This window comes from Agelaius tricolor, unplaced genomic scaffold (assembly GCF_023055355.1).
Source record: "Agelaius tricolor isolate 1412-34295 unplaced genomic scaffold, bAgeTri1.0.p SCAF_23, whole genome shotgun sequence".
Taxonomy (NCBI): Eukaryota; Metazoa; Chordata; class Aves; order Passeriformes; family Icteridae; genus Agelaius; species Agelaius tricolor.
The window spans coordinates 9,419,325-9,433,861 of NW_027269283.1; the positions used below are offsets into that span (position 1 = coordinate 9,419,325).

General features: G+C 42.4%; 1 protein-coding gene across 2 annotated transcripts in view; it reads right to left on the reverse strand.

Moving 5' to 3' along the window:
* The window catches only part of CDH4 (cadherin 4), a 423,750-nt gene that overhangs the window by 167,176 nt on the left and 242,037 nt on the right, over positions 1-14,537 (reverse strand). For both annotated transcript variants that reach the window (XM_071447094.1, XM_071447095.1), the window contains one exon: positions 7,684-7,907. In XM_071447094.1, coding sequence (XP_071303195.1) covers positions 7,684-7,907 — 224 coding nt within the window. The remainder of the gene's footprint in view (positions 1-7,683; positions 7,908-14,537) is intronic.

The window sequence follows — 14,537 nt, forward strand, 5'->3', positions numbered from 1 at the left end:
CGCGCTCACTTCGTTACTGAGCAGACACAAAATGCCCACAGGATCTCTAAGGGATGGGAGTTTCAGCAGGGAAGGAGAGGCAGAGTTGTGCTCAGACTTGTTCTGTGGTACCACAGGGATGATTAGAGGCACCTCCTGGCCAGTGCACTCTCTCAGGGTTTCAAATGATCTTCCTCTCCCATTCTCTGGAAGAATCACGTACCAAAGCAGGTACCTTAGAAATCTGTCTGCCTTTGGTGGAATCTTTTATGGCTCCCACAGGTTTCCAGCATCTGTGATACTTTTCTTGTCATTGTCAGGCTTTGAATATTGCAAGAGCTGCCAATGGACAGAAGATGACATCACCCCCAATGCACAGCTCTGGATGTACTTCTCCTCCTCATTTTATGGCCTGAACATCTTATCCCAACAGGAAAAGTTCTGATGAGATTGTTTCCTTGCAAAGCTCCCCACATCAACTTGACCTTTTCACACTTACAATTGTAAGATCTAATCTCACAGTGCTTCTCAGGTAGGATTGTTTAAGAAACATCTAAATTAGTGTTGTACTCTACCTTCTAGTGTTTACCAAGAGACACTTCTATCTTCAAGTTAATGTCATTCTCATAATTGGGAGAAGCCATACACAATGGCTTCAGAAGTACAAGCACTTCTCAAGAGTAGGGCTATTAAATCACAAAATACTCATACTTGTTATGTACTGCATATTAGGAATAAAGGTGGTAGATCTTGCCACATACTATGCAGTGAAAATCTCTATGGCAGCTTGGAATTACCTCTCTCATCCTGCACCTGATCTTGAGGAAAATGTACAAAAAATCTGGGCTAGCAATCTGAGCTCTTCCTCCTCAATAAAATTTCTAAAAAATAATTGAAAACATGGCTCCAAAACACATTTCTTTTGCTTCTAAAACTCAGACTACTACAAGTGCTCTTCATCACAGAAAGAACTGGGAGCAAGTCTACCCCTTAAAAGCCTGTGAAAAATTGTAATCTCATTTTATTTCTCTAAAGCCACGAAGTTCAAAAGATACATGAATTAAAATAATCATAATGAATTAAATGTAACAATACTCCTCCTCTTCATAATGTTTGCAAGTAAAAAGATCACAAGAGATTTAAAAGATCACAGGCGCTGCTGCTACTTTAGCACAAAGTAAAGTAATTCAGTCTGGTACTTCTCCTCAGTGCTAGTGTGAGAATTTGCCCTTTCAAGTTATCCTTTGGTTATTTCAAGAGGCTCTTGAGAAAAGACTGTTCTTCCTTTTTTCCCTCCAGTTCCAGAGTGCACCTAAGAAATGCTCAAATTTGACCGTGAGGACACATTCAATTTATCTCAATTTGCAAGATGAAATTTAAGCCTGAGTTTAAATGCTTTGCTGGGTGGGCACAGTGTTTGAGATCCCACTTCTTGAGGTCCTCAGGCCACTCTGCCCTGCTGGACACCCATCCCTGGCACTCCTCCAGCTGGACATGCCAGAGGGTCACTGCCTCCTCCAGCAATCCAGGACCTGGCTCTCCAGAGGCTGGGAGGAACCAAAAATCCTCCTTCACACTGAGCTTGCACCTACCAATCTGTCTCAGCTTGGGCTAAAGGAAAGATCCTGGACATGCAAAGCCCCTGAAACCAGTTTTTAATGGACGTGCCTGTATGAAGCAATTTTTGTCTGCACTCAAACTCATGTTTACCAGCAGCTGTCATCAGATTATCACAGCAATGAAGGTATTTTTAGGATATCCAGTCCAAAATATTTTTTTGAAGTGGCAGTCAGACTTCAGCAGTTACCAACAAAGAACATGAAATGGGAGGTCAAAAGCTTTGATCTGGCAAGGGCAAGGAACACATCACAGGCAGGAGCACACAGCAGTCCAAGGGCTTTGTTTTATCAGGAAAAACTCATTTCTGTGTAGGCAGTTCAATCCTTAGGACTTCTTTTTGTTTGAAGGAAGACAGATCTGGAATGAATTTCACTTACAGATGGTCTTTTGAGCATGGCTTTGAGCCTGACCCTTGGTATGATGCTGACTGCTTAAGAACTAAATGCAGCAAGTGCAGTGCTTGGAAACTTCCTGTAGTGGGCTGATTTTCCAGGGCAATGAGCACCTGTGTGCCATAGCTCATCCTGGCTGCAGCACGAGGCCATGGCATGCAGCACACCTGAAAACCAGGCCAGGGGAGTTCACGTGTTTCCACAACCACCACTCTCCCCTCTGCAGTGATCACATGTGAGATGTTCAAATTCACTCAAGCACGAGGTCAGGCAAGTTCAGCAGATGCATCTTCATTAGACTTGCACAATTATCATGAGCAGTCTCACTGGTAACAATTATATGGTACTAATTTATTAGTCATCTTCTTTCTTATCTTTTCTATTGATCTGATTTGTTAGAACCCCACGCAATGTCTCACAAGTTTTCTGAAGGAAACAGAAATCTCTGCATGTACCCTCCCTGACAGATAACTCCAGGTCTTGCTTGACTGATGAGACACAGAAATAAAAATTATTCCAGCTGCCATTTTGATGCATTTAGTTACTGCCTTGGATCCCCCACAGAGGTAGGGAAAGAGGACAGTGCCACTGTAATGACCCAGTGCTTAAAATATGCACCAGTATCATCAGAAAAAGGCAGGATGACAACTAAAACCTCATTTTTTCAGCCCTTCACTAGTGATAGAACAGTTTGATGGGGCAAACTCCCCTCACCCTGATGCCACAGGTAACATCTCACCCCAGAGCAGGGAAAAGAAGGAAGAAAGAAAGTGAACACATTTTGTCTCATTTCCTCCAGGTGCACCTGCCCAGCAGTGCCAGGGAGACAGGAGTCATTGGAAGCACAGATGCCACTTAAACTCTGATTTTCCTCCTTCAAGGGAGGGCTCCCCAGCCTGGTGCAGAGCATCCTGACTGCACAATAACCCAGGCCATCAATGAGAGCAGTGCTGAATAAGCCTTTCCTTGCCCAGAGACCTTTGTGCTTGTGATCAGCAATAAAAGGCTGTTCTTGAATTTAAAACCACTGCCAGGTGAAATACCACAGATGATTATTTAAAGGCTTTAAATAAAAAAAAAGCCCTGTGTCTGTAAGAACCAGCTTTTCACATTCACATTGTCTGGCTGTGGACTCATAGCTGGGTTATGAAAGCAGCCCAAAATAAGATGAGATATAATAAAACACAAGCTGGGCTTAAGCAAGAATTGATTTCTGACAGCAGTTCTCAATGTTTTAAACACTAGCTGCAGACCTCATATATTTCTGAATTTAATTGCACAATTCCCAGTGATTTAGCATTACAAAAATTTACATATTTCCATGCTCAGAATTTGAAAAGCTCAAACAAACGAGAAACTCTGGTTGACATAAACACAGCTCAAAGAAAACAGTATTTTTTTTCCAAACTAAGTCCCTGGCAGCAGATGACTGACATCTTACATGTGCTGAATATATCCTGTATCTCTAAGCTCTTCTGCTGTGAATTCCTTTCTATGCTGTATTTCTACAATCTGGATTTTAACTTGTGAGGTGACAACTACAGAAAAATAGACAGCTAAATAAATACAGAAGACAATTTGCCAGATGTGCCTTAGACACATGAAAGGACTGAAAGTTAAAGAAAAAACAATCAATATAAATGAGAAGGTCACAACTTCAGATGGGATGAGCCCACACAGGGGGTGGAGGAAGTTGATTTTCAAGGAATGATGAGGAGGAGCTTGGGCTGATGGACACAGAGGGCAGGTGCAGGGTGTGAAGGACGAATGGCACAATACTTCTACTCATAAATGGGAAAATTTGAGTTTCTGTAACTAAAAAACAGGACACTGAAGATTGCAGTCCTCAGCAAGGTCACTGTTCACAAACATAATTTTCATTTTTAGACTTTTGGTTGAATCAATATCCAATTTTTCAAAATAATAGCATGCACTCTTAGAAAAGAAGACATTACACTGCTAATTCCAGGTAAGTAAAGCCCAGCTTCACTTTGCTTTCTTCTGGAGCATTATCCCACTCAAGTTCATCTTTCACAAATGCTGACACAACCCACAAAGACTTTACTTCATAAAAATAGCATCTTTTCTCTTTTCCTTTTCTCCTTTATTCTTTTCTTTTTTCTCTTTTCTTTTTTATTTTCTTTTTCCTTCTTCCCAAACTACACCCACAGCCCCGAGACTGAAACTTTCCATTGGAACAACAGGCAGCCAGACAAGAATGGTGGAAGAAACTTTATCTTAAGTATTTATTGTTATGCTGGAATATCACTCAGTTTCCTCTGGGGTAATTCAGCACTCTTGTGGGAAATGTGTGACCTCATTTGCATTTTCTAATTGAATTGCTATCAGGTTTCCTGCAAGACTGAACAAAAAAGTTCCCTGAGTTACTAACATCACTTGTATTAACCAGAAAAAAAAAGTTTACATTCGAGTGTTCGCTGGGGAGGAGGGGAAATGTATGCTTCATGTATCATAAAATACATTTTTAAAGTATTTGCCTTCTTTTCTATCATTTCACCCTACTAGCATGACACTTTAATGTAGTAGTTAGAACTCTTTCCTTACACTGTTTTTCAGTGAAATCTGGCAGGTTGTTCAGTCATCTCAAGCAAGCAGCACATTTATCAGGCCAACGCTGTGGAAGAGGGGGAATTGTCACTGTGCTGGCTCCCTCCCCATTAAAATGTCAGGCTGCATCAAGAGCAAGGCTCAGCTGGGGGCTCTGGGGCACAGGTATGGACACCAAACCTTCTGGTTGTGCAGTGAAAGCACACAAAGTGGGCACTGGCCCAAGAAGAAAGGATCTGCGGCCTTGGAGGCCCTTGGCCACCACCAGAGCACTCCCAGCCTGTGGCACAGATTTGCAGTCATGAACACTGGGACAGCAAAGGGTCACAGACCCAAAGGATCATTTATTGCTGATAAATCCCCTGTGCTCTCCTGGAGAGCAGCCCACTGTCCCCACTGTGCAGGAAGGTTCACTCCTGGCCCCCCAAAATCTCAGCCAGCGTCCCAAAAACATCCATTTCTCCCATAACATTTATTCTGTATTATAACCTCCACAATAAACTAAACGTCTCATAATGGCCATTCTAGGAGGGCTGGTTTTGATGCACTTTTAATCCCTGGATAATCATGAGCTAAATTCTGATTTATCCTTTCAGAGGGGGTTCTGAGGGGCAGCAAGGCCCCTGTCATGAGGGCCTGCCCTCACTGAGGGCCATTGCTCATTGCTCCAAGGTAAAAGGACTTTTCTTGTGCTGTAGGTGCCAACAAACAGTGATCTGCAGGTGCAGTAATTGAATTTCATGCCAATTATTTATAATGTCTGGGAACTGTTCAGCATTTTTGCAAAATCAGTCACAAATTTACAAAGTAAAATGGAAATAAATGGATGCACCAGAAGAAAACTGGTCTCCCTCCCTCTCTCAGGTCACCTCCTCCTTTTTCTCCCACATTTGCCATCTCTATATCCTGAGTATAACAAAACAATCTGAAATGTCTTTAAAAAGAAAAAATATATATATAATTTTGCTTGAGTCATATTATTCTACACAAAACCAAATGTGAAATCTGCCTCTAGTAAAAGCCACAAAGCATATAGGGGTCATGGCCTGAAACATATTGAACTGGATATTGTAAGGTTTGGGGTTCTTTTTTTCTGCTCAAACACTATTATTTTTTAAATAATCTCATAATCATATTTATTTCTTCAGTAAACAAAGGATTATTTTGCTTGCAAAAACCACAGGCATTTAAATAAAACACAAGTCAGATGCCTGCTATAGGGACCCACAATAAAACTGCTTATGACCTTGTCATTAGTCTTGTTTTCTGTATTTATCCAGCCTCAAACTACACACTAATAAGGCTTTTAGAAAGGAGGGATATGAATTTTAAGAAGCTTAGCTCTCTGTTTTCAACCAGAGTTCAGATTACATTAACATTAGATGAATTTCCAACCAAATATTCTACTAAAACAGAAATGTGTGCTTATTCAGGTTTTTTTCCTGCTACACTGAGAAGAAATTTAAAGCAGTATGTAAGACATCTTACTTTGTTCCTTCAATATTTAATTACTTTTAGAAGGAAGCAGTATTTCTTTGGTTAGAAATGGCAAATTGAGTTGACAATAACAAACAGGGTTTAATTACATCTTCCACAAGCCCAAGCCCTACTGAACAGCAGCAGAAGTTTATTCATATGACTCCAAGCCCTGCAAAACCTTAGGGGTCAGCTCACTGGGCAAGTGAGAGATTTAAGTCTGTCCAAGTTTTTCCTTTTTGTCTCAAATGTGGCAAAAACTCTCCCAAAGAGCACAGAGTTACATGGTGGAATTCTAACAACTTGCACAGGAATTCTCTCCTTCTTTCCCCACCGTGCCCCTGCACTCTGTCCAAGCACTACAGACAGGATGGCAGCAGAGGCCAGTCTTGCTGTTTGGACCATTACTGGTTAAAGGTTAATTAATCCAAATTACAGCCACGGCCAAGAGACCCCACCCGTCCCTGGAGGAGCCATGGCTGCTCCCAGGACACACACCTTCATCCTTCCTCTCCAGGTCCTCGAGATCCAGCAACAAACCAGGCTCTTGGCAACAATTCCCTGCCAAATCCTGCCCAAATGTCACCACCCAACCAGCCCAGCCCTGCATTGTTTGAGCCAGCACCAGAGATAACTGAAGATAACTGCATTTATGCTGTGTAGTGAAAGATCTTCAGCCTAGACCAGCACTGAAAATAAAAATGTGAACTGCTGCTGCCAAAAATGATATGGAAGAGGTGAGGAAGTGACAGCTACTCCAGGGGCAGAGCAGAAATGTGTTCTCCTGGAGCAGCCCCCAGCTGCAGTGGCTCTGTGCAGCCCACCAGCAGATTTTCACTGAGGGAACACTGCTCTCAGACTGCTGGGCAGGGACAGAGCCCTCCTGCCTTTCAGCAGCGTGTATGGAGCTAAAGCAGAAAGAAACCATCTGTACCCTGCTGCCTGCAAGGCTGGCTCTGGCTTTTCCCTGCCAGGGTGGGCGAGGGGAGCTGCTGGCACTGAGCACAGGGGACGTTTGGCGCCGCGCTCCGCCGCCCGCCCCGTGTGTCAGCACGTGCCCCTTATCAGGCAGCAGCAACGCTCCCTGCCCTTGCAAGGGAAGGAACAAGCCCAAATCTCCTCTCTGGAAGCTGCAGGGCCATGCAGATTGCTCGCAAGAGTGACTCTGAAAACCGGGGAGATGAGGAGCAGGGCAAAGCTGCCAGTGCGCGATTGTGCCGTCACAAAAGAAATCTGAGCTTAAAACCATCAGGAAGATGGTTGGTTTTGACTCTTCACCCTTCATCTCCTGGTCTGACTTGGAGTCGAGAGATTATCAGCTGTGAGGTGCAAACATGATGTACATGATCTGCACTGTATGACAGAGACAAGTGGTCACTTATGAATACGTAAGTCTGAACTTAGTGAACACTTCCCTCACTGGACACCTTAAATAATTTCTGTCAGAGAGGTTCAAGGATTATTTGCAAGGAATTTGATGCTGCTTACGGTGTCTCCTACCTGTTCACTTCCTTATGGTAGGAATTGATGCTGCTTATGGTATCTCCTACCTGGACACTTCCTTAAGAAGCACAGACCAATCAACATGAAACACTTTGGGGCAAAGGAAGAACAAAGCAGGAAAAAGAGCTTTGAAAAAAACCCTTACCTTGTGTCCATTGTGCTGGGACTTGTCTGCCACCAGAAACCTGACCATGGCCTCCCATCTGCCCAGGGTCTGGGGGTCCCAGGCGGTCACCACCAGGATCAGCTGCTTGGAGGGCACCTGCAGGTGGTGGGCGGCGTACAGGGTCCCGTCCGCCCTCACCTTGAAGTCCAGGCTGTTGGTTTCGTACCGCACGCCCTTGTTACCAGCACAGTTATTAAATTTTACTAGAACAGAGAGGAAGAGATGGGAGAAATGTGTGAGATTGGCGTGATAAGGAAAGCAATCAAATACAAGTTTCAGACATTTAATTTTCACTGATGTCTTCTATATCTCTAATAACCATCAAGGAAATGATTTAACTGTTTCTTCGACCTTTCAGGAGTGCTCTTGTGCTTTATCTCTGTTCCCCAGGGAAGAAGTTGTAAGCCATTTTTAAAGTATTTGATACAGTTTCATTAGATCTCAAACACAGCTGTTCCCCATTTGTACAAGTGGATTTCTCCCTTGTCGCCATTATCTTTTAAATTCAACTGGAGTCTATTACCCACGCTGTGGGTATTTTTTTTCAGGAAATGTTCTCCATTTCCCTAACCCTTCAATAACCTACTTACCAGATAGGCTATTTGCACATCTTAACTGAAATTCAAAAGCCCATAACAATTCCATTATCAGAAATATAAAAACAACAAAAAAAAAATTTAACACAGAAATAAAAGTTGAAACCATTCTGGAGCATGCATCTGCTGCTGGAACTGGACCCCCCGTCCTGAGCTGCATTCCCACCTTGGCCAACCCCTCACATGTTACAGCTACTGCAAAAAGGAACTGTAAAACTGTGCTTCATAAACCATAACGTGTCATTTGAAAGCCTACTTTGTTAGATCAAAGCTCCCCAGTCGCTGATATTTCTATTTTCGCCTTTTTTTTTGGTCAAAGTCTTTCACAGTCTAGTTTGAGAACTATTTTTATTGGCATTATGAAACATGTCACATACATTAGACCAGGAAAAAACCTCAACCCTATTATATGACAGAATTGACAAATCGGATAGAAATTGAACCTGCAGCTAATAACACAGGAAAGCAAACACCTTCTGCCATCTCAGTAATCCATGGGCCAGAACACACATGTGGTGAAGGAAAACAGATTGTACCCGTAAAAACATCTCAAGAGAGTGAGAGGGGATGCACAGCTCGGATTGCTAGACAGGTTCTCATGCTGAGATGCTCCAGCCTGCCTGGAGAGGAGGAGAACCTGCTGGGCCAGCTCTGGTGGGCTTCAGCAGACACTGAACTCCTGCAGAAGAGGGGCTGGGTCATATGGGTGGACCCAGGCTGGCTGTGGTGATGGGATGCAGGGATGCAGGGCACTCCACCCCTGTACCAACCACAGCTCTGCAGCCCTGCTCCGAGCTGAATCAAGGACTAATCTGGATTTAAATTAAAAAAAAAAAAACAACAACAAAAAACAACCAACCATGGCACAGGTGAAAGAAAAAAGCACCCAGGAAATGGCTCAACCCACCTGGTTGTCAAAGCCCCCCAGGCACATCAAAGTAGGGAGAAATGAGGGGCAGACTGTGGTAGAGGAGGGGAAAATCCTTCCCCTCCTTCACCAAACTGCACCCCTCAGTAACTGGGGTGCTGTGATTGTGTTCTAACTGTACATCTACACAGGCTTTCTGTGCTGTGTATTTATTTAGACCACACTGGGACATTTTTATGTGTGTGGTGGGAAGTGTTACCAAATGCTGCAGCAACTGCTGGGCACAAACAGCGAATGTCACGCATTGATTTATAAAAAATAAGATGGATAAAGTTATCTAGTACATAAAAACTACCTGAAAGCTCTGGATGAGGGTAAGCACACACAGGGTTTGCTGGGACCTACAAGAACTGGGACAATCTCAGAGACCTGTGAGGGGAGATTCCCTGGACCTCTGGGAATCCCACCTCTGGATCTCCCACCCTGCTGGGAGATCACCTTCATCTCTCTGGAATTTCTGCACATCTCCCCTGCATTCACAGCTGCAATAAATATGTGTGAGCATATCAAGTGCATCTTCACTTCTAAATGTTATTTATTTTCAGCTCAACACCATGGTCACTGCCAGGAACCGGGCACATCAGCTGCTGTATTGCTGCACCCCTCTGCTGTGTAATGGTCACATAAAACTCAAGTTCCATCCCTACTCCCCAAGTACCCAAGTATCACTCACTGAAAGGCATTTAAAGAAGAGAGAAAGGAGTGATAATGACTGCACATTAAAAAACATTTCAGAGCTTACTTTGATTTTATTGAGATTAAAAGAAAGCCCTACAGTAGTCTGAGAGGAAAAAAAAAACAACAACCAACCTTTCTATATGTGTATGTAGTGATTTCAGTATTCAAAGTACTTAAACATCTGCTTAAAACCCAGCTCGTGGCTCCAAGATGCTGCTCTGGTGTCATATGTCACTGTGTCGACTTTTATGCTCCATTATCTAAAAATGGCTACCTCGTAGACAAAGTCCCTCTGTGACTTGCTAATTACTTCCATTAGTTTAAAACAAACTTGACTAGAGACGGAGAAAACCCTGAGAGAAATCGTCTGATTCTTTTTTCTTTTTTTTTAACAGGCACCTTCTCTGCCCCACATTGCTCCTCTCAGGTGGCACAGGTAGGGGAATGCTCAGCATGGGATTAGCACAGCCAGCTCCCCTCCTAAGAGCCTTTAGGAACCGCAGAAAAGGCTTCAAGGACACAAAGATTGCGGAGTTTTCAGTCACTCTGCACAGCAGCAATGGCCCTGGCTCACCTGGGCAGCTCTGCAGGAGATTCCAGCCCCACAGGGATGGCCCTGCTTGGCTCTGGCAGGCACAGGAGCTGCTCACACACAGCAAACACACTGGGAATGCAGCAGAGCTGAGCTGCTCCCAATTCCATCACAGGGAAGGGCAAAGCTCAGTGCTGGGCTTGGCACTGCTGGGCGAACAGTTGGACTCAATGGTCTTGGAGGTGTTTTCTAACCCAAATGATTCTGTGATTAGAAATCCTGAATCATCCTCTTTGCTGCCCTTTGAAAATGAGTCCTTGGGATGTTACAAGGCTGCTGATGCTGAGCTGCACTGGTTTTTATATATATACACATATACATATATATATATATACACACATATATATACACACACATATATATACACTCATATATATATACACACACATACACACATGCACATATATATATATACATACACACATACATATATATACACACATATATATATACACACACATATTTTATACACACACACACACACACACATATATATATATACATACACACATACATATATATACACACATATACATGTATATGTGTACACACACACATCCACAGAATCTATAAACCTCATTTATATATATTTATATATATAAAATACTTTTCCCAAATATATGTGTACAGGCTTAGGGGGAAAAAAAAATCAAGCTATTGTTCTATAATAAATAGCATAGCTCAAGGAAAGGAAATCTCATCCATAATTTCAAATTCTACCTGTTACCCCTACTCTTTGCTCTTGTGGAGACAGAAATTAAAATTTCATTCAATGGCAGACAACTTTTGCTTTTTTCCCTCCTTTTTCTCCCTTAGAAATCTCTACGTGTATGTAATTTGCAGTTGATGCAACTTTTGACTTTCAAATAATGGAAAAAATAAATAAACAACCGTTGGCTGTGTTTACTAGTCTTAAAACTCTCTGTGGACACAAATCAATCTTTCTTTTGACCAGTCTGAAGACTGAAGAACACTGCACGAATTTAACATTCAAAAGCTCCAGCATCAGTAATTAGGATTTTGGATAAACAGCAGAGTCACACATCTATCATTTTTACAGGATGGTAAAAAAAAAACCAACTTTTTAAAAAATACACTGGAAAAATGTTCAGTGAAGCTTATCGAAAGCTTATGCTGAAAACAACATCTAATACCTGATGAAAGGAAAACCAAGAAGGCACCCTCATTAGCAAGCTTTTAGGTTTAACCCTTTACCCTCATCATTTTTAATTGCTTCTCTATGAAAGGAGGAAGTACAACAGTTTGATAAGCTGAAACAGGTACTGAGTGATGGGCAGAGAAGCTGCAGGAGTCTGCAGCAAACTGCTGGGCATCTGAGAAAAAAAAATGGTATTTTACTTCAAAAAAGACACAGGGTGAAAAAAAAATTCAACAAGTTTTGCATTGTTCCCTTTTATTATTTAGCTTGTTAAGCTGGCTGGACAGAGTCAAATGATCAAGCCAGGATCTTGAAAGATGTACGAATACACTGAACTTCTTGCCCCCCAAATGTCTGAGAGAAATACTGAATTTAATAGGACTATAAATGGTATAAACCAAAGAATTCGCTTTTAGCCTTATCCTTCTGGATTTTCCTTTGACTTCTCCTAGTCCATTAAAAAGTGCCCCCTCTGGCAAGCAGCACAGGGCTGGAAGAGCAGGAGGGATAATACTCGTTTATTAGGATAAACCCCCTGGCAGGACATCATCCCACAGTTCAGGATATGGGTCCCTTCAGGACTCTGTTTTTCACTGTGGTTTTGAGGATTATCTCTGCAAAAGATGTTTCTTGCCTGATGAACTTTAAAGCAGCAAACACACAGCACTATTTCCAGCAGGATCCATCTGCTTTTCAAGTTGTGTCTCTTGACCAGTGATAAATCTGAGCTGCCAAATCCCCCCCTCGCCCCTTCTGTGAACACCATTAAGGTGAGGATGGCTTAACTGCAACCTTTGGGATTTTCAGATGTCTGGGTAACCTGCAGAGTCCTCACCACGCACGGAAATGTCCCTCCTGTGTGATCATGAACAAATCACTTGAATTCCTGCCCTGGCACTTCTGGCCTGACGCTCCCAAATGTCTGCACTCATCCATCTCCTCTGGCTTCCTCAGGGGGTTCAGTCCTGGCCAGCATTCCCTGCGTGTCACCCCACCAGAAATTAAAAAATGCCAAACATGTCCTGTGTGGAGAGGCTCCTGTTGCCTAAGAACTGAAACCATTCAGCTAACCACAAAAATGCACGGGCTCACAAAGTGATTTCTCCATTAAGTGCTAATGTGAAGCAGAGCGTGCTGTGCCTTGTTGGGAAGCTGCATTTATTGGGCAAAGTAAGTAAGCAGCATAAAATTTTACAAGGCCACATTTTCGAGGCATCCTTCTTTACGTTCGTGCAATCCCTCTGTGAGTCTGTGAGAAAAGTGTTTTACAGCAGTGGGAGCCAACTGCAGCTGAGTGAATTCCCCATGGCCATGCTGGAAACCTGGAGCAAAGCTGGGATGTGAGTCTTGGAATTCAAACTGCCAGGAAACTGCCTCCATCACCCAGACACAAGTGAAAAATACAAGAAAATTAGAAAAATGGACTCTCAAAAAGCAAAGAGCAGATGCTTCTCCCTACAAACTACTGGGCATTTCCAAATTAGTGCAGGGTGAAAAACTTAAGGGATGTCACACAAATTATTGCAATTGCTGTGTGAAATGGAGTCCCATGAGTACGTGTAAATACACAGTGGAATTACTCTGTGACTGAAACATCTTGTCTACAAAAGGCAAATGCTGAAATGGATTTTAATAGAATGAGAGAGTCACGAAGGTTGGAAGAGACCTCTAGGACCACAGAGTCCAGCCCTTAACCCACCCCTGCCAGGTCCACCCCTAAACCATGTCCCCAGGTGCCACATCTGCATGTCCTTTGAGCACTCCCAGGCTTCCATCACTTCTCTGGGCTCCTGCTCTACTGCTTGACAACCCTTTCAATGAAGAAATTTTTTCTCATATCTAACCTAACCCTCCCCTGGTGCAACTTGAGGCTGTTCCCTCTTGTCTCATCTTGTCCTATTTTGTTTCTCTGTATTAAAAGGATGGATGTATCCAGGTACCACAGGCATTTTAACCACTCTGCAACAACTCAGAGATGGTGTTTCAGTGTTTTGTGGAAATTAAAACTGACTTGAGCCATCACACTTACACACAGTGCTACATCTAAGCTTGGACTCCTGTGTCTATCCCACCCCTGCTTACAGTAAATCCCACACTATCATACCATACACAGCCAGATTTGCTTCCTGCAGTTCATTAAATGCTCAGAGCCCTTCTCCTTCTCTGGAAGAAAAACAACACATAAATAGGAAAAAAAATGATGGCTGTAAAACCTGATGGAGACAATGTGTAATTTTTATCTTCTCATTACTAATTTTATAGGTTACATTTTCCACCATGTCCCCATAAAGGATATCACACTAATAAAATCTTAGTGTCTTTATTTAATATTTATAGCGCTGTGGGAGAACCAAACTCTTCTGGTAAAAGGTAAAAACAGCAATTCAAACAGCTGCTTCAAAGACTAATAAACACATCCCTAGTGATTGAGTTTAAGAGTATACAGTTTAAAAAATGCTTTGATGCAAAAAAACTCTAGGAAATAAATGGATGGATCTTGGTTGGTATATGAATGTATATAAAAATGTGCATTCTCACACCCTCAGCTTCACAAAGCATTGATTATTCATTAAGTCTTCTTGGAGTAAAAAACAAATATAATGAATGAGTTTGGAAAATTAATGAACTATCCCACAGTCTATCATCTGCTGAAAACATTTAGCATGATTTAGCATGTTCTTAATGTTATTTTCTTGCAATTAATTGCACAGAAATCTGCTGCAGTTCTACCCATTTCTCAAATCTCAGGTCAATGTGAAACATTACATCCAATTTTCCAGTGCATTATTTATGATCTCTGAGCTATGACTGCTAATATTTGCCTTACTGGAATAATAGTAAATTACCATAACAATTTACCATATGTAATTATGTTAAACA